General features: G+C 31.8%; 2 protein-coding genes and 1 long non-coding RNA gene across 3 annotated transcripts in view; all 3 read left to right on the top strand.

The window, feature by feature from the left end:
• LOC145304456 (uncharacterized) overlaps window positions 1–6,091 on the top strand; it is a 48,276-nt gene extending 42,185 nt beyond the window's left edge. Inside the window, exons 44-59 of the mRNA XM_080146333.1 lie at window positions 28–129; window positions 332–437; window positions 1,271–1,395; window positions 1,543–1,648; window positions 1,754–1,869; window positions 2,221–2,311; window positions 2,752–2,971; window positions 3,085–3,221; window positions 3,324–3,461; window positions 3,749–3,845; window positions 3,950–4,051; window positions 4,888–4,986; window positions 5,098–5,235; window positions 5,354–5,451; window positions 5,593–5,698; window positions 5,954–6,091. Coding sequence (XP_080002459.1) covers window positions 28–129; window positions 332–437; window positions 1,271–1,395; window positions 1,543–1,648; window positions 1,754–1,869; window positions 2,221–2,311; window positions 2,752–2,971; window positions 3,085–3,221; window positions 3,324–3,461; window positions 3,749–3,845; window positions 3,950–4,051; window positions 4,888–4,986; window positions 5,098–5,235; window positions 5,354–5,451; window positions 5,593–5,698; window positions 5,954–6,091 — 1,919 coding nt within the window. The remainder of the gene's footprint in view (window positions 1–27; window positions 130–331; window positions 438–1,270; window positions 1,396–1,542; window positions 1,649–1,753; window positions 1,870–2,220; window positions 2,312–2,751; window positions 2,972–3,084; window positions 3,222–3,323; window positions 3,462–3,748; window positions 3,846–3,949; window positions 4,052–4,887; window positions 4,987–5,097; window positions 5,236–5,353; window positions 5,452–5,592; window positions 5,699–5,953) is intronic.
• Window positions 6,092–6,454: 363 nt separating this feature from the next.
• Window positions 6,455–9,967, top strand: LOC145304455 (uncharacterized). Its single transcript, XM_080146332.1, has 11 exons — window positions 6,455–6,638; window positions 6,874–6,995; window positions 7,125–7,236; window positions 7,589–7,695; window positions 7,805–7,953; window positions 8,081–8,293; window positions 8,663–8,745; window positions 8,862–8,955; window positions 9,099–9,178; window positions 9,601–9,701; window positions 9,820–9,967. Exons 1-11 carry the CDS (start codon window positions 6,471–6,473, stop codon window positions 9,965–9,967), a joined length of 1,377 nt encoding a protein of 458 aa, XP_080002458.1. The 5' UTR covers window positions 6,455–6,470.
• Window positions 9,968–10,441: 474 nt separating this feature from the next.
• Window positions 10,442–11,123, top strand: LOC145304247 (uncharacterized). The gene is made up of 3 exons (XR_013874035.1): window positions 10,442–10,559; window positions 10,684–10,755; window positions 11,045–11,123. It is a non-coding gene; the product is annotated as an uncharacterized LOC145304247 (long non-coding RNA).
• Window positions 11,124–19,474: the final 8,351 nt, after the last annotated feature.

Here is a 19,474-nt window from a genome sequence, read left to right as displayed (position 1 = left end):
TTATTTCCATATTTGAACTTTTTCTAGATACTGCTTCTAAAACAGAGCGTGTATATGAGTGTGTAAGCTGGCAAAATGGAACAGCTGCATACTGGAAGTATGATTATGATGTTCCTGATTATTGTTGGAGTAAGTATCATTTTTTATATATATTTGATGAATCACTTTTAGATGACACAATCCACCCTTTCTTCAACTTAACAAAGAACATTTCAAGGAGCTAAAAACCAAAGGGATTATCTTAACCTATCTATATTATTATATTTAATATTTATGATAGAATTTTATGTTTCTATATCAAGAAAAAGTGTTGAAGTCTGTGTATTTTCAGTTGTAAACTGCACAGCTGCAGATATGACAGCAATGCTTGCAAAAAGAGATGATGTTGAATATAGCTTGTGGGATGGTGTTCAAGCAACATATAATACTTCTGTAAGGTCAGGTCTTTTGTAACAAATTTACTCTATAACTAACTTTGTCTAGTTGTCAGTCTATAATGACTTGTGAAAAATTTGTAATTTTTCTTTGATAAAGTAAATATTCAGGGATTTACAGATTTTTTGGTTAAGATTTCCTTTTCAAAAGAAAATATAATAGTCACTAACTTAATATATTGGTATATCAGGTATGCTCAGAAATATAGAAAACTTATAAATGAGAAGCAGTTCTTACCAGGGATAAGGGATGGGAAATGTAAGAGAATATTATTTCAGACCTTTTCAAGCCTAGGCCTAAAAAAACAATTTTTGGGATGGTGCAGATTTGATAATTAAGCTGATGTGATATAACACCTTTTATTATTGTTTCTTAGAAGCAGACCATTTCAAATATTTTCTTCAAGTTCACATGCCGCGGTTTTTATATCGGCTGCCTCCAGTTGTCTATTGGTTGATACAAAACAAGCAGATCCTTATTGGTATAGAGCAATAGCCTATTAGGAGCTGCCTCCAGTGGCGTCATTTGATTAGGAAATGGTAAAAGTTGCAATATCGCTTTAGAAACTAGGCCTGGACCTAATTTATGGCCAGGTTTCCTATCTATTATCCCTGGTTCTTACACATATTCATCTACTTTTCAACTTCCTTGGTTTGCTTTTCATAAATATTCATAGTTTTACGTAAAATTCACAAAGCTCCCTATTCATATTACCTCAGCTATGCCTTGAACATTGGACTGTAAGTTACACTGATACCTAAGGTTTAGCACAGAATTTTTTAAACAAATTACTAAAGAAAATTTCTAAATTATCAAATATAAAAATGTCTGATAGGTTGAAATGTAAAGAATTTGGCAAGGAGTTCAAGAAGGATGATGGTACTTTCATGAATGGGTATACTGCTAAATGTAAAGCAAATAAATTATGGTCCATAACTGAGATAACATGGCCATGTGAATGTAAGTAATCAATATACAAGTTTTATGTAAATATTTCAATTATATTTTGTAGACAATCATCTAATAAAAGTGATTTCAACACAGATTAGTTCAGTTTTTGCAAAGCAGAAATTAATAAGATTGAAACTGAAAGTTAATATTAATTAGGGGCACGCTGTTTGAACCCTCCAACACCAGATGCCTCACATAAGCTTAATCTGGAAGGTTGGAATCCTGCTAATCCTCCAAGAACAGGAGAATCTATTACATACAGGTTTTTTACAATTGAATTAACAAATAATAATTTTTAAAATTTTTTGCTAAACTCTCAATTTTTTTCTAATTCATAGGAAATAAAACTTTTTAACATGATATTTAGATGTAATGCTGGTGGGCATAACAAATTAGAGTCTGATTGGAATCTTAATTATCATAAAGTAAAATGTGAAGCAGATAATCAATTTGAAACCACAGAATGGCCAAATTGTAAAGATGGTGAGTTATATTACATGAAGTATTTTAGCACAGCTACCTTGCATCCAGACTTGGTCAGTCCTTATACCTGAGTATGTCTTTAAGTTGTCATTGTAAAATAAAGTTATGTACAATAGGACCGAATAATATTTAGATTTCCTCAAGAAAGATGATGTTTTGGAAGCATAATAAAAAAGATGGCTAATATGAAATAAACAAAAATGCTATTTGAGATTTATGTCTGAAAAAAATAATGTAGATTACAAATGTGTAAAGTTGTTATCTTGCTTTTGCTGCTAAAAAACACAAAAAAATGTAACTTACCAAGCTACCTCTGAAAAAACTCAAATAATATAATAATTCTATATTTAGTTACATACTGTGATCCTAATGCATTTACAACTGATATCATTGGAACTGGTGCAGATGTAGGAGTATTGAAGGCATTTAATACATCAACAAAGTAATTTTTAAGAATTTATTGTAAAAACAAATGTAAACATTAAGTAGTGAATCACATTAATAATCTAGTATGAACTAACAGATAAAATAAGCTATACCTTAATTATTCAGTGATCATATGAAAGAAAGGGGGAAAGAGATGAATTTGATAAAAATTAAAAAAAATGGCAGTCTATCTAGAAGTAGAATGATGCCTGTCTGTCTAAAGCTTAAGATCTTAGTTACCACTGAACTGATCAAGTTCTACTCTTCATTAATATACCTTCTGGTCCTTAGGTGGTTTTAATCTATTTTCTGTAAACCATAACAAATAAGAGGAGTTGGGAAACTACCACAGCACCAAGCACCATAAAGTGAAGGACAGACAGAGAGAGAGTTAATTATAAAGAAGATTTGCTTTAAAAAAATCCATGAAGATAATTATAAACATTTCTATTTTAGTTGGTTTTGCAAGGACAAAAGATTTTTAATTAAATATGGGACTCAGCCTGCTGTAGAGTTTATATCAGGGATATGTAAATGGGATACACAATTTCATATAAAGCCAGCTGATCTTACCTGTGAACTCACTTACTGTACAAATGCGACCAAAGAACCTTTAGAAGTTGGTGTTGATTATGGAAGTGCAATTAGAGTAAATAATCTACCATACAATTTTGAGGTAATTGACCATTGTCCAATTATCACTTATAAAACCATTTTCCAAAAATAAAATAAAAATTTGTCCAATAAAACTCTAGAAGGTGACATTGAAGGTACCTTTTAAACTTTAAGGAAAATGAAAGAGTAAACATTGGAAACACTCTTACCTACACATGTAAACCTGGTTTCTACCATCATGGTACTGTTAATGTAAAAACAGATGCAGAAACTACAGTTGTTGTCCCATGTCTAGACACTGGGGATTTCAGGTGATATTTTTATATATCATTTAGAGTTTATATTTAAATATTTAAAAGTATTAAAGTATTGAAATAAAACATAAATAAATATTAACTTGGTATAAATTGTAGTTACCCAGCAACATGGACTGTGTGTTACAATGATGTAGAATGTCCAGATCCAGGAACTAAAGACTACCTTGTACAGACCAAGCCAGATACTTTGAATTATCAGTCCAATATTAAGTACAAGTGCACTGATAAAAGAAGGTATATATGAAATATTTGTGTAATTTTAGACTCTTTTTACAATTTATTAATGTACTAGCGGCTGCATCCTTAGCATATAGCAGATCTATATTCAAAAACGAAGGAATGGGCAGAAAAATACCCTAAAACCATCCCAAGACTAAAATCTAAATACAAAATATTCTGAAACCATCGCGGGGTCTCATTCGGTTTAGTGGTTATCAAAAAATCTTAAGGTACAGACAAAAAAGCCTTACTACTTTATATAAAGGGATAGAACAGACAATTTTTTAACAGTATTTATTTAGGTGGATCAAAGAAGGTGACACTGGTACCTTAGTAGATAATTTATCTTACATTTGTCATTGGAAACAAAAGTTTGATGTTCAGGTTGACAAACTAAAGGTAAAGATAACTATACTTGCCTTATTGGAATATTAAAGATTATCAAATATGATTACTTGAAGTCATATAGGAAGATATTATTTTATCATTTCCATTTGTTATAGTGTGACATTCATCATTGTGGACATCCAAATATAGATGATGGTAGCCATCCCCATCCAGCTCCTGAATATGATATTCATCTAGTTAATACTACTCAAACTCAAGTAAAGATTTACTTACTCTTAAATACTAACACAACTAGTTGCCTCATTTAATTCTATGATATTAAAGGAAGCCTGCAAGAAATACAACTTTTTAACTGCTGAAAGACTGCCACAAGTAGACCCAACACGCCAAATTTGAAGCCTTTAGCTTCAATAACAAAAAAAGTTCTGGGCATATGAAAATGACATTGTATGTAAAATGAAAATTTTGAAAGATTTTCATTGCTTATAATAGAAATTACAATTTTAAATTACCTCGCTTAGACACAAAATTACATTAAAACACCACATTTCATTCAAAATCTCTGGAAAAAAATTCTGTTCAATTTGCATTTGTGAGCGTAAAATCATAGCGGAAACAATAGAAACAATACAAGCTCAGCTGTGATTGGTTGTTGAGCTGATTCAGCCTTCTGATTGGCTGGAAATACTACAGTACTCTTGGTATAACGCAAGTTAAACTTAATTCTTTAATGATTTTGACTATAAAAATGGGTATATTTATTGTAAAAATACAATTGGTTACTGGCAACCTAAATTTATGATGAAAAAAAGCTTATAATTTTGTTTCTGGGCTATGTAGTTTAACTTCAAAGTTTCTAACATGAGCAATGAAAATCTTTCACAATTTTTATTGTACATAAAAAATCTTTTTAAAATGTCTACAACTTTTTGTTATTAAAGCTGAAGCCTTCAAATTTAGGATATTGGGTCTACTTGTGGCAGTCTTTCAGCAGTTAGATTGGTGTATTGTTTGCAGGCTTCCTTTAAGGGTTGGTTAAAATTAGTTTATTATTCAAATATCAAATTGAATAATCTTTAAAATATTATTTTAGAGCCACCATGTTCCATTTGGTGAGAATGTAATCTACAGATGTAAAGAAGGTTATAAGATAGAAAATACTGAAATAGATCCTACAAAAACTGAGATCAAGGTATTGAATATTTGTTAATTAATTCTAAATTCATTATTCTTTGTTACCAATGGAAAAATGTTGTATTTTATATTCTTATTGATAATTAATCATAAAATTTGTTTCGATTAGGTTCAATGTATGACTGGTGAAGGTAAGTATGCTATACCAGATGCCTGGCCAAATTGTACTGAAACTGTAACCTGTGGTAGTCCACCTGAAAAACCCTTCAATGGATCCATGACATGGATATGGGGAACACAAGATGATGTAAGTCATGATTGAGTTAACATGTTTAAAAGTTATTATCTTAACCTTTTAAGTCCTAAAAGTTTAAAGAAGGTAGCCAAGTCATGTATTTTTGAATTATAAAATTCACTATATTTAGGAAACCTATAACAGCACAATAAGATACAAATGCCCAGATGGCTCTGAATTTGATGTAGACTTGGACAATGAAGGAGAAACAAAAGCAGTTCAAACAAGGTTTTATTTTTAAACTTGCAAGGTTGAAATATTGATTGGTCATAGTCATAGTCATAGATTTTTTAACCTTAATAATTTTTAAAGATGCAAAATTAGTCTATTTTGTGTATAAAAAAGATTTTTAGCATTTTTGTTTCTTAGGTGCCAATGGAATAAAAAATGGTTTCCATATGCTGACACTTTGCCAACATGTTACATAACTGATTGTGTTAAACCATTTAAAATCCCGGAAGATTCTTTTATCAAGGTTTGTAATTTAAATTGATGTAAAATTAAATTTTTGATAACTAGTTCAAATTAATTTCAAATATTGACAGCATTTTTCATTTAAAGAATAAGTGGAACACTAAAATTAAAACTTACAATGCTTACTACAATTTGTTAATAGGGTTTAAAAATTTCCATGAAATAGTGGGATAATTATTATGCAATATCTAAAAGAATAGATTATATGCTGTCTTCTAGGATAGAAATACTAATAAGTAATAAATTCTGTGTTTAGGAAAAAACAGATGCATGGACAAGAGTTGGAAGAGTGAAAGAATATGAATGTATTAATAAACAGGAACAAAATCAATTTAAGATTAATAGTTTTATTTTTAATATGATTCCTAATTCATTGCTTTTAAATAACCTTTAAAATGTGCCTATTACTTATATATCTTAATATATTTAAAAATAATGGCTATGCCCCTAGAAGTCTCTAGTGGAACTTTAAATGTTTAGTTTTTTTATTGCTTAAAGGTTGCGTAGGAGTCTCTTTCTACAATAACAAACAATGTTAGCTACCCTAGGAGAAGCTACCCTGTTTAGGAGAACCCAATCAATTCAGCAGTTAGCGGGATCCTTTGGTTCAAACAAACTCACAGACACACAAACATCCTGTTACTTTAGTATAAGGATACTGCTTGAAAATTTTTTTGAGATAATAGAACTGATTGCATCGCCAGACAAGTCCATATTTATCTGAAAACAAATAGAAATTTTGATTTGTTTTTAACCAGGGAAACAAACATACCATGTACTTTGAATCTGACAGATCAAAGTCAGAATTCTCAATGCTGTGTAAGGATGATGGCCATTATGAGTTTGATAATGCTCGTGAGAATTGGCCAACCTGTCTGCAGGATGTTGAGTGTCCTATTCCACCAGAAATACCTACTAACCCTGAGTACACTCTAAACAAGGTAATTATTGATTATAAATTGTATCATTTAAACTATCCACTTAATATAGTTTAATAACTATATTTAGCCTAATTCACAAAATACATTGGTAATGGTCAACCTAAATAAATGATAGGTTGATCTTGTATTAAAGCTTTTTATGGGTAAACATGCCAGGTTTGTCAACTTTGAAAAAATCTTTTAGAAATAAGCTATTGTTTAAAAAATGGTATATAATTCTTCTATTATTTATTAGGATGATGGTTATGTTCACATACAATATTATGACTATCCCTTACCTACAGGACCTAAGTTCAAGAACCTAACATCAGAACATCTAAATACTACATTTAATCGCAATTATGATGTAACTCTAACGTAAGTTATTTTTTTAAACAACAGTCATTCTTTAGCTTGTCATCATTTACTTTGTTAAACTTATAGTTAAGATGAAAATCAAAAACATCATCTAGTAAAGTTAAATTGCATAGGTAATTCTAATTTTAGGTATGGATGTGGTGCTGCCAGAGCGTTTATGAATCCAGATGGAACTTCGCATCCTATTCAGAAAATGTCTTGCCAATGGAACAGGGAATGGACACCCCAAGCAACAATACCTGTAAGACATTCTGATAATATGAAAATAATTTTGAGGCATGGTTGTTGACTAATTTTGAGATTAGATAGCACTAGCTGCATATGTTAGCTCATCAATCTTAGCAAAGTATTAATAAACAAAAAGAATGTAAAAACAAATGGATCATGAAAAGAAAAATGAAGTAGTGGGCAGTAGCTTTTGATTGGTAATTTTAGTTTAGGTAAATGTTAATGATTGCCAACAGGGTTTAGAAATAGGTGAAAGGCTACTCTGAAACCTGCAACTTCATTTTCCATCCATGATCCAAACAAATAAAGTAATTAAACAAAAATAGGAATAGAAGAGGATACAATTACATAAATCTTTAATTAAGGAATGTGACTGGGTGGCCTGTTTGCGACCACCAGCACCTCCAGAGGGTACAAACCTGATTCTTTTGGATTGGCAAGGAGAGGTTTTACCCTTTGGTGGAGAAGCCAGGTAAAAACTAATAGATTAAATTATATCGTATTACAAACTTGTTCAGAAAAACAAAAATCGAGAGGTAAAATATGTGCACATCATAATTAATTTGTTCTATTCTATCAAGATATGCATGTAAGAGAGGATTGCAATTTGAAGAAGATCCAGCTTTAGAAATGGTTGTGTATGAGTGCCAGGATGGAACTCAGCAGTATACCAAACGTGGATTCTTCAATACCCCTCCGGAACCTGATAAATGGCCAAGATGTTTAGAAGGTTATAAATTTTCAATATCAACCAGTATAGTTTTTATCTTACTGGTATTTTGATCATTGAATATTAAAAAATTTGTAATTAGATTATTAAAAAGATTATAGCATAAACAAAAACATTTTTCTTTTAGCTCCATTGTGTCCTACACCACCTGCAGTACCATTTGAGGGAAAGATGACCAATGATCCTTTGGTTTTTAACATGCCCATAGAGAACACCTGTGGAGTAGACAGTACTAATTTTGAAGTCAGCTGTTTCTCCTTTATGAATATTTTTGTAAAGTCAGCTTATTTTGGAAGAAGAAAAACTCTCAATAAGAAACAGTTATGCAATGGACAAGAAGGTTATTAATCATTTCATTTTCTTGAATAACTTTTTCCGAAAACAGTAAAAGTGTCGAACTATGACGTCAGAAAAATTAACAATTAACCAATGAGAGGCCGCTATATATTTTACCACAGTGAATACTGGCTTCTTATTGGTTAATTGTTTTCTGACGTCATAGTTCGACACTTTTACTGTTTTCCTTTTCCCTTATTGCTTCAAAACCGATTAATATCAAGAAGATTAGAACCTGTTCTCAGCCATTCTGAAAAAATATGTCTTATATTTGTAGATTTTTACATCAATGAAAATCTGTAATACGATGTAGAGAATAACTATTCTTTAATTTTATAATAGGGTGAAATAAACATAAAAGTTCTTATTGCAGATGAGGACCCTAAAGGAGGACCAGATACTGATTGTTTGAATCTTGATGTTGTTGAAGATATAAGACAACAATGTCATGGCAAAGTAATATAATTTCTAAAAGTTAACATATTTCTAACTAATGATGTAACTAACATTAATATTACATGTTATAAATTAACATTATATAATAAGAACACTTTTTATTATATTTTTTATAGTCTAAATGCAGTCTGAGTTATGCTGCCCATGCCTATCCACTTGTAGCAGCTTGTGAGAGATATAGAAGAGAAATCAATACAACTTATATTTGCAGTAAGTTTTAGAACTAAACAAAAAATGCCTTTACAGATTTTCGAATTAATGATTAGGGTGTAAGAAATTCAAAGTGTCATTCCTGATAATAAATAATTCTTGGTTTGTCAGTTAAATAGCATGATAATGTCTATTATTTTTAGTATTATGTAACAAATGGTATGAGATTCTTGAATCAGCTGACTGCGTTAAAAGCTCTCTTATTTCTAATCAATGGATTCAGGTAATGTTTTCTAAAAATCTGAATTAATACATGATGTGTTGACAAAGTTAATTCTAAAATACCATGTATATTAATGTATAAGGATAAAATATATTTATCAAAGGAGGTTGACTTTTCACTAACTTAGGTTTGCACACTAGAGGAAAGGTTTAAATCTAGCTTAAACTAATCTGTAATAGTCAAACAAAAAATGTATAAGAAATATATGGCAAGATTATAAAAAAACTTCTTCTTTAATTGAGAAACCTGAGTTTTCTTGCTTTTTCGTGATTTTTATCTACCCCACAAATATTATTTTAAATTCATTTTGCTTGTTGGCTATACCTTATTGCTGATTTTCTTGGCCATCGACAACTAAAATATTTTTCATTTTTACATTAGCAGATAACTCCAATCACAAACTGATATACAATTTTGTTAAGGTGGATGATTTAGTCAATATGACAGCAGAAGACAGGAAAACCCAGCTTATGTTAACTCTACAAGATAAAACAGCTCACAAACTTGCAGATTTAGCTGCTAGGTTATTTTCAAAATTGAATTTTCTTCATTTGTTGACATCTTTTAAAACTTAGATTTTAATCATAAAAGTATTTAAACATTAATCTTTTCTGTGAACTTTCCAATTTTATTTGTTTAAGGAAAGACAATGATGCTCTGGGTAGTTTGTGTGGAATATCAGCTCTTTACTGGGTTATGTTTGATACAATTAGGAATAAAGAAATGTTTTTAACACTATTTGATGAAATGACTTTTCAAAATTGTATTATCAAATATCAGTACATATAGATTTTTATCATAAGACATTATTTGGGAATAGTCCCTTTCGTAACATCGCACCATAAGGGGCGATTCGTCGTATTTTTAAAATGGCTTTTTATAGGTTATTTTATGTTAGGTTAGGTTATATTGGGTTAGGTGATTGCCCCTCAGGGTTAGGTAATTGGTCCCGAAGGATTAGAGCCCCCTGCAGGTGCTAGAAATAGGAGAAAAGTTACTGTGAAAAATACAAAGAATCGCCGCATAAGGTGCGATGTTACGAAAGGGACTATACCCCATTATTTAGTTATCCACAGATATAAATAAAATATTATAATGTACTATTTCCAAAGAAAAAAATCCTTTTTTGTGTTCCTTTTACTTTCCTCTAGTGACCATATCTTATGCCACACTATTTCTTATAGTAGAAAGTAAAATAGCACACAACAAGCTAAAAAATCAATGACGTTTTTAAATATTTCTTACAAATTGAATTCCAGGACAAAATCTGAAATAACCAAGATGACATACGAGAATATGAGGGCCGCTTTGTTCCTAGAATCCAAAAGAGAACCTATTGAGGATATGACTGACTTAGATCTAATCAAACTTTTTCATCAATGTAAGTGAAAAGATTTTTCGCCTTCTAACTAATTATTTCTTATCCAACCAAGAATTCTTCATTGGATTAAGTTTTGATTCATTAAAAATAATAATTAAAACAATGGTTTTTTTTTCATTTTTAGTTAGTTGTTCCTATTTGCCTTCTCCTTTGCACAGTGATACAGTAACTGCAGCGCCAGTAATCAGCCTTCCTGGTAAAAACTTAGTTAGCAAAAGGATTTTAATACAATGAGTTTAGTGAGGGGAGAAAGTCGCTCAAAAACAATTCTGACGTCATAGAAATGAGGGATGAGGAGAGGAGAAGTGGGAAAAAAAACCCTAAAAAAGAGATGGATAATTCCTAATTTTTATGTCTTGACATGCTGATTTATTGAGCGACTTTCTCCCATCACCTGAGTTTACATTTATTTGATTTTAAAAATTTTCACTTAAACATTCAAAATTCAGATTACAAATAGACTTTTAAGATTATTTTTATTGCAGCTGTTCCAGCAGTAAGAAAAAGAGATGTGACTGATGTTTTGAATATGACCCAGGAATGAATATTAAATATCATTATTAGTGGAACTAAATTAAAATGTCCAATCTTATTGACAAATTTTCATAATAAGGATATGGTTTATCCACCCTTGAAATAAGCTTTCTATTCATTTATTCTTGATTGCCAGAAGAAAGCTATAATATCATTTTTCAACAATTTTATTGTATATCTTTTTAAAGATCTAGTTTCAGTATTTAAGCACAACCATACTATTAAAAACTATATTCATAACAATCAGAGTGAGAGAGTAAGAAGAAGTGTTTTAGAAACCGAAGCTGAGTTAGCTTTGAGATCTTATGGTGCAAGACTTACGTAAGTTCTATTTGTATTCTTATGATTGTATAAAACATTTTCTTGTATTCATTCGAATCTGGTGGATAGAAACCGGTTTTCATCCATACGAAAAAACTATGTCTAGCACCGTATTATATCCAGCTTTCTACGAATATAAAAATGTACAATCATAAGATTTAAACCAGTTTTTTAGCCGGTGCCTCCTGCACCTCAGGGCTAAAAAAACTAGTTTTAATCTTATAATTGTACATTTTATATCCGCGGAAAGCCGTTTATAATACGATGCGAGAAATAACTATTCTCGTATTCATTCGAATCCCATGGATAGGAACCGGTTCTCATCCATACGAAAAAACTATGTCTAGCACCGTATTATATCCAGCTTTCTATGAATATAAAAATGTACAATCATAAGATTTAAACCAGTTTTTTTAGCCGGTGCCTCCAGCACCTTGGGGGTAAAAAAACTAGTTTTAATCTTATAATTGTACATTCTATATCCGCGGAAAGCCGTTTATAATATGATGCGAGAAATAAGTATTCTCGTATTCATTCGAATCCGGTGGATAGGAACCGGTTCTCATCCATACGAAAAAACTTTGTCTAGCACCGTATTATATCCAGCTTTCTATGAATATAAAAATGTACAATCATAAGATTTAAACCAGTTTTTTTAGCTGGTGCTTCCGGCACCTCGGGGCTAAAAAAACTAGTTTTAATCTTAAAATTGTACATTCTATATCCGCGGAAAGTCGTTTATAATACAATGCGAGAAATAACTATTTTTGTATTCTCTATAATGTTTGAAATCTATACTTGCAGGTACAAATGTGGAAAAGGAAGAGAATTTCTGGATCCTGTAACAAAGGAGACATATCATTCAAGGTTTCATTTTATTTTATTAATATGAAACATTCTTCTTATCAAATTAAATCCATCATTTTGGTTTTATTGTAAAATGTTTTACATTTTATTTATTGAGACTAAGTTTAGTTATATGAGCATAAATAAATTATGACATATTTTAGAAGCATAATTTTTTTTTGTGTTTCCAAAATTCCTTACATAGAGAAACTTTCAAGATATCTTTTGAAATTTTTACCTCTTGTATAATTATCCCTTTAGGTTTATCCAATGTAATTGGAATGGTACCTGGACCAGATATACATCTCTGGATGAATGTGTTTGGATTCAATGTCTCTATCCTCAAGTGGTAATATATTTTCAAAGATAAATACATTTATTTTAAAATATAAGGTATTGTAATGATTCATTACCTTTTGGGAGGATTTATAGCATCAAACTATGTGGTATATCATGTTACTTTATTCATCCCATTACCACCTCTTTGAGTTCAAAGACTTTGAAAGTTCCAGTTATAAATTGTAAAAAGCAATGTATAATTTTACTGTTGAATTCTTTGGGGAGAAATTCAGAATCATTATCTATGGAAGTAAATGATAAATTTTAAAAATCTTATTAGATTGATATTTAATATACAATAGAAAAACTTTAATAAATAATTTGTTTAAGCCACCTGCTGAAAATAACCTTGTAAGTAACTGGAGAGGAGAGACCACAGAATTTGGACAAAAAACAAATTATTCTTGCACTGATGGTGTTTACTTTGAGCATGACAGGTAAACTTAGAATCATTCATTGAGTTTAAGCTTAATATCACACGACCTTCAATAGACTTTAGTAAAAAATCATAACAATGGAAGGTAAATGTATTTTGATGCCTGATTAGGTTTTTACTCTTCTGGAATTCTTTCTTCCAGTATAGGTTGGAAACCAATATCCACCAAATAGGAAACATTCTCAGCCATGCTGAAAAACTATGTATAACATTAAATCACAGAAAATTTGGACAAATAATAAATTCTGTTTATAGTAAAATGCAATAAATAACTAATATAGCTTCAAATTGATTTTTTTCCATATTAAAACACAAAGTTAATGGTTTTGAGCCTCCCAAATACCCATTGCTTGGTGCAAATCTATTAGTTCTGAATAAAAAAAAAAAGTGAAAGGAGAAACTCGTTCAAAAAATCAGCTGTGACATAATAAAAATGAGGGATTATCCATCTCTTTTTTAGGGGTTTTCTTTCTCACTCCTCCACTCCTCATCCCTCATTTATATGACGTCAGAATATTTTTTGAGCTACTTTCTCCTTTCACAAACAGATTGTATTTCTTGTAGGGAATTGGAATACTATGAATTGGAATGTCTGGAAGATGGATCCTTTCAGGAACCTGAAGAATGGCCAAGATGTGTTGCAAGTAAGATTAGAATAAACTTTTTACCAAGTTATCAGAACGCTAAAAAAAACATGTCTAAAGGAGTTAAAAAAGTAGCTTCTAGAAAAAGTCTTGTTTCAACAATTTATACATCAACAGATCATGTCTGATGGAAGTGCTGATTGTAATTGATGTGGAATATTAAGATTGGTTTGATTAATTCAAACAATTAACATAGTCCTATATTTCTTAGGCTAGCCAAGGAGCTAGTGTTTTCTGAGCCTTACATAGTTATACATGAATATTTAAACTTAAGAAACCCTAACTCCTAGTCTGGCCTAACACATTTTATAGGAATTAGCTCCATAATTCTTATTCATAGATCTCTTCAAATTTTGTATAAAAAAAAATTCCATCTGAAAAGGTGTTGACTGTGGAGAGCCTCCAGAGAGGCCAGGAGCAGGAACCTGGGAGTGGAGTGGGAACTACAGCTATGGAACACAGATCCAGTATACCTGTGGACCTTATGGCAAGTTCTGCGATGCTGAGGGAAATTGTAGAGATGAAATCATAGGTTAGTTTTACACACAAGAATAATAAAGTATCACGAATTGTTTTTGTTTGTCATTTTGTATGTTCGATAAGGTCTTATAAAAGGCAGGACTAATTTTGATACAAATTTCAATCAAAGTTTGGTACATGTTTAACCACTGTTAAACGGATAGGTTGTGTCTTTTCTAATGATATTTAAAAATCAGTTAACAAAAATTTAAACTTAATTTTTAAAGGATTCTCTTTTGTTTTAAAGTGATCATCTAGGAAATCCAGATGCGATACTCTAACATGATATAAGGTTAAGTAACATCCAAAAGACAACCAACCCCTTTGATTGCAAAACCTTTATCTGAGAAGATTTTATATCGTGCACCTGACATAGCAACAGTAGGAACAATTTTATCATCATTAGTTATGACACAGTATTGAGCAAAGAACCTATTACCTACCCGATAACGAGCGGATATACTACGTCTTGAGCCATGGTTACGGGTCTACCCTGATTTATTTTTAAAAATATGATGGTTGGGTCTTGCTAGACATGCAAATTTTTTCACTTGTTTTAGTTGAATGTGGTTGGAACAAATCCTGGATACCTGCTGAGCTGCCAGCCTGTACCAGCAAAGCTTGTCCAGATATTCCCTTTCCACCCAAGAAGATTGGACTTGAATACAGCCCAGATGAGAGGAACAATATGACTCTTATCTCAGGTAAACATTACGTATAGTAATTAGATTTACCCCCCCCCCCCAAAAAAAAAAAAACTTTAGATGTCCTAGTAATACTTATAATTCTCCTTTTAAAAAGTGCAGGAAGGGGTATATCCACAGGGTCACAGGCATCTAAAATTTAAGGCATTAAAAAAAATTTGTCAAACGACGCTTGTCTGACTTTTTAGCTTTTAGAGTATAGCCTAGTTCACAAAAGACATAGGTTGACTTCTGGAAATTTTAGGTCGACCTAAAGAAGCTTTAGGTTGACCGATCTTATGAAGGCAATTGTAAGTTGTACTGGTTTAGGTTGACCTACAAAAGTTGTTTCTGAACTTGGCATATATTCAACCCCCTGCAAAAAAAAACACTCTCTTGTTGTCTGTCTTAAAATCCTCTTGCTTTTAGTTTTGATAGGTTGTCCAATTTTAGGGTGCGCTTCGTGCAACTACCTAGGAAGACCCTGTTCGTGCAAGCAATGTTATCCTCATATAACACTATATTTGATCTAGATTATACCCGGTACAATCCTTCGATACCTTTGAAATTAAACTTCCCTGGTCCGTCACAATGTGTGAAAGGAAGAAAACTTATGCTGGTTGGTAAAATCTCAAGAGGACAGGTAGGAATGGTCGAATATTATATATTGTTCAATCTTTTATTAGGTTTTAATTTCAAAGTTTTTATTTCTTTTTGTAATTTATTTCATTTTATTTGTACAGACACAATTTTCCACGGATAGTGCATCGAAATTATACAATGGAAACTAAACATGTAATAATTCTACACTTTGAATTTTTATATATTTGATGAAAACTGTAATTATGCTTTAATTGATAACACCAAATATAAATAATAGTCCAAATCGTATATAATTTCTTAGACTCGCCTAAGAGTTAGGGTTGCCTTAGCATTTTATATTCCTTTTTATCTATAGGTTAGAAAACGTAGAAGCTCCTTTGCCTAATAAAAAAAGACGTAATATAATGCAAATGACTAATGATAGGCTAGTACACATAGTAATTGACCAGTGGATAAATGTATAATGGCCAAACATTGGTCATTTGTATTGTGTGACGTCATTTTTTATTAGGCACTATAAGCTGCTTCCTAGGAAATTGTATAGGATTTGGCCCAATATTATAAACCAAAATTTTTTTCCTTTTGTAGATTGTTAATCTTGCATTCCGTGGATCAATTCCTGGGGAAGAGGCCTTCCATATTTCTGTTGATCTAAATACTGAATCTATTCAAACCTGGCATCAGTTGGAACCAGTAAGTTTTTACTAGAAAACTGCATCTACTACTGGAGGTCTCTAGAGACTCCTAAGGGAAGGGAAAATTGGAATGTTAGTGTTGAATCTGCTTTTTCAAAATTAGTTTCCGATAAGAAAATTATTTTTTTTAAGGGGGGGGGGTCGTTCTTTTTTCTTCTGTGGGCGATTTCTCTTTGGAGAGATTAGGTACCCTCCTCCAAAATAGTTATAAACCTTGGACCTATAAGAATCTTTACTGTAACGAAGAACCATATCAGTCCAGAGCTGTATCTTTAAATTGTTTAGTGGTGCGCTGAATCAGGGCGATCCAGTTTGGCGCACCTAGATATTATTAGATTTCAATCTTTAAATCAAAATGAAATGGGCGAACCAGCGCGCCCAGTTGCGCGGTACTGGCGCGGCATTGGCACTCAACGAGTGACATTGCCGCGCCAAACCGGGGTGAACTGGATCGCCCCGATTCAGCGCACCACTAAACGATTTAAAGATCCAGCTCAGCTATACAGACAGAAACACACACAGAAAGATAGACATTCTGTTACTTCTATATTTTAGGATGTACGTGTAATATAAATATTTAAAAAATTATTCCATTTTAGGATGCTCCTCAAGGGATAGAAGAATTTATTGGCACAACTGTGGATTTTGATGAACCTGTTATAATCAAGTACAACTTTCATAATTTCAGCCCCCCAATTCTTAAAATTTCAACAGCAAAGTTACTCTCTAAGTGTTTATTTCAGTCAGCTGTCTGTCTGTTTCTTTTTCTGATAGAAATACTAAGCACCCCTTTCTATACATTCCCCTCTCCGTTCCTTTAACATTATTAAACCCTTCAATAAGTAAACATTTACAAAAAAATAAGGAGATAATTGGGCGGTCAACATAATGATCAATTAAGATATAATTAGAGTACCCAATAAAAATTGTTGAACCAACGAATAAGATAAAACTGTTTGAAAAAATGAAATTTTCAGTAATATGTATGCTCCTTTATTTAAAGGGGATTGTATATTCATGCTCCATACATCTATGGGGGAAATCACACCTTCCGTCCTTGGGAAACCAGGTTATGGGAAACAAATAAGCATTCTTTGTATACTTTAGAATATATTGTGATGAAGATGGTTTTGCCGTCAAGTTTAATGATGATCCTGCTTACCCACATTATCTACATGTAGTGCCATTAGAAAATATCACTGACTTACTAGTTTCTGGTAGCTTAGCTCTCAGGTATTATTATCTCCATGTAGTACTATTAGAAAATATTACTGACTTACTAGTTTAGGGTAGCTTAGCTCTCAGGTATTATTATCTACAAGTAGTATTATTAGAAAATATTACTGACTTACTAGTTTCTGGTAGCTTAGCTCTCAGGTATTATTATCTACATGTAGTGCTATTAGAAAATATTACTGACTTACTAGTTTCTGGTAGCTTGGCTCTCAGGTATTATTATCTGAATGTAGTAATATTAGAAAATATTACTGACTTACTAGTTTCTGGTAGCTTGGCTCTCAGGTATTATTGCAAAATTTATCTAAAGGGATAAATTGTTACACTGCACAGTTCCAATAATAATAAACAAAACTACACCTTTTGTAGATTAAGCTTATTGGCTGAAAAGTTTAGACACTACATGTATGGAATAAACCAATCATAATTCACTTCACCAAAAGATTAGAAGCCAACAAATAAGATATCATGGTTCCAAAACTTTGGGTACCAGTGTAAATTAGGGTCCAAGGTCCCCTCCCTCCCTAGATATTTATACACTTGTATTTTGTTAAGTTTTGCTGGATTTGCTGAAGAGAGTCTGCAGCCTGCCCCACCACTTGGATTCAATCTTACATTCAGATGCCCTGAAGGTAGATTATTTATATAAAAGTAGCAGAATGTCTGTCTTCTGTCTGTACCAAAGTGTTCAGCCTGCCCCATCACTTGGATTCAATATCACATTTAGATGGCCAGAAGGTATAATTTGTAAATAAATATTGTGAATGTATTTAGATTGCTAGACAATAATTTTTTTTCATTTTAATCTTCTAATAAAGTACCACCACCGTGCCAAGGGAAACCGCTTCTCCATCTAGGGATGTAGCCGCTAGTATTTAATAATTCAGCTGAACATAATTTAATTTCATAGAATAAAGCAATCTTTCGGGTAATTATACCATCCAAAAATTGTGTCTTGTGTCATTGCTTGTTTTCGTCTGCTAGAAATTCCTTTTTTGAGTTTGATGGATTATTTTTGTCTGACAACCCATCTAGAGTAATAAGTCTATTCTTTATCAGGCCTGTTTTTTTTCTATTACATATTATAAAAGATAAATGACTAATATTGCTAGGATATATCTGCAAGTATTTGATGTAAAAAAAAGCATCCTTTTACCATTAAAGATGCAAAAATATAAAAAGGTATTAATTATGTTTATTATTTTTTTGTATAGGTATGGTGTTTGATCATGACTGGTTAGCTACTCCATTTGTTATGTTGACATGTCAGGTACTGCTGCCAAGTCAAGCTTATGAACATGCATGTCGATATTGGAATTATAACCATTTCCAGGGTGGGTTGTATGTATCCCCTTTTACTTTTTTCTGTAAGTGGCTAGAAGGGGGGAGTTAAAATGATGGTAAAATAAAATTATTAAATTCTGTAGATTTTAATTATTGTATTACAGGTTTGGATACTACTATTTTGGAATCACCAACAGATCTATAGTAAAGATGTATATACAGACAACTACCTCCCTTCCCTTTTCAGTGACCTTTTTAGTCTGCTTCTAAATAGAAAGGTTGCACAAGGTTGATGCGATGGGAAGATACTGTTATTTAACCCTTTCACCATCTAGTTTTTTACTCTAATACATCACCTAATAGAAATTCAATAAAAGTATCCAACGTTTTTTAGCCAACTTAGATATAAAACTATGGGTACTAGTGTAAATTACAGTCTAATTTCCCCTCCCTACTTCGCTGAATGCATGTTCCTTTTTAGGACACTGGAGTTTTTGACCAACCAGACTGGAATGATTATCAATGTGTCAATCGTAAGTTTCTAATTGGGTCCTAGGACAAACGTAGGAGTCCCAAACGTCGGAGTGGAAGATTAACCTAACCTAACCCATTTAAACTATCTTATAGGCTTTTAAATTCCTAACACCTGCGGGGGGGCTTATTTGTATATATTTATAGTTTAACCTAACCTAACCTATATAGAAATACTCAATTAATAAGTATTTTAACACTCCTGCGTTTGTCCACTCCGACGTTTGGGACTCCTGCGTTTGTC

Source organism: Acartia tonsa, chromosome 13 (assembly GCF_053477335.1).
Source record: "Acartia tonsa isolate MP-2025a chromosome 13, ASM5347733v1, whole genome shotgun sequence".
In the NCBI taxonomy this organism is placed as follows: Eukaryota; Metazoa; Arthropoda; class Copepoda; order Calanoida; family Acartiidae; genus Acartia; species Acartia tonsa.
This window is presented reverse-complemented; position numbering and strand designations above follow the sequence as displayed.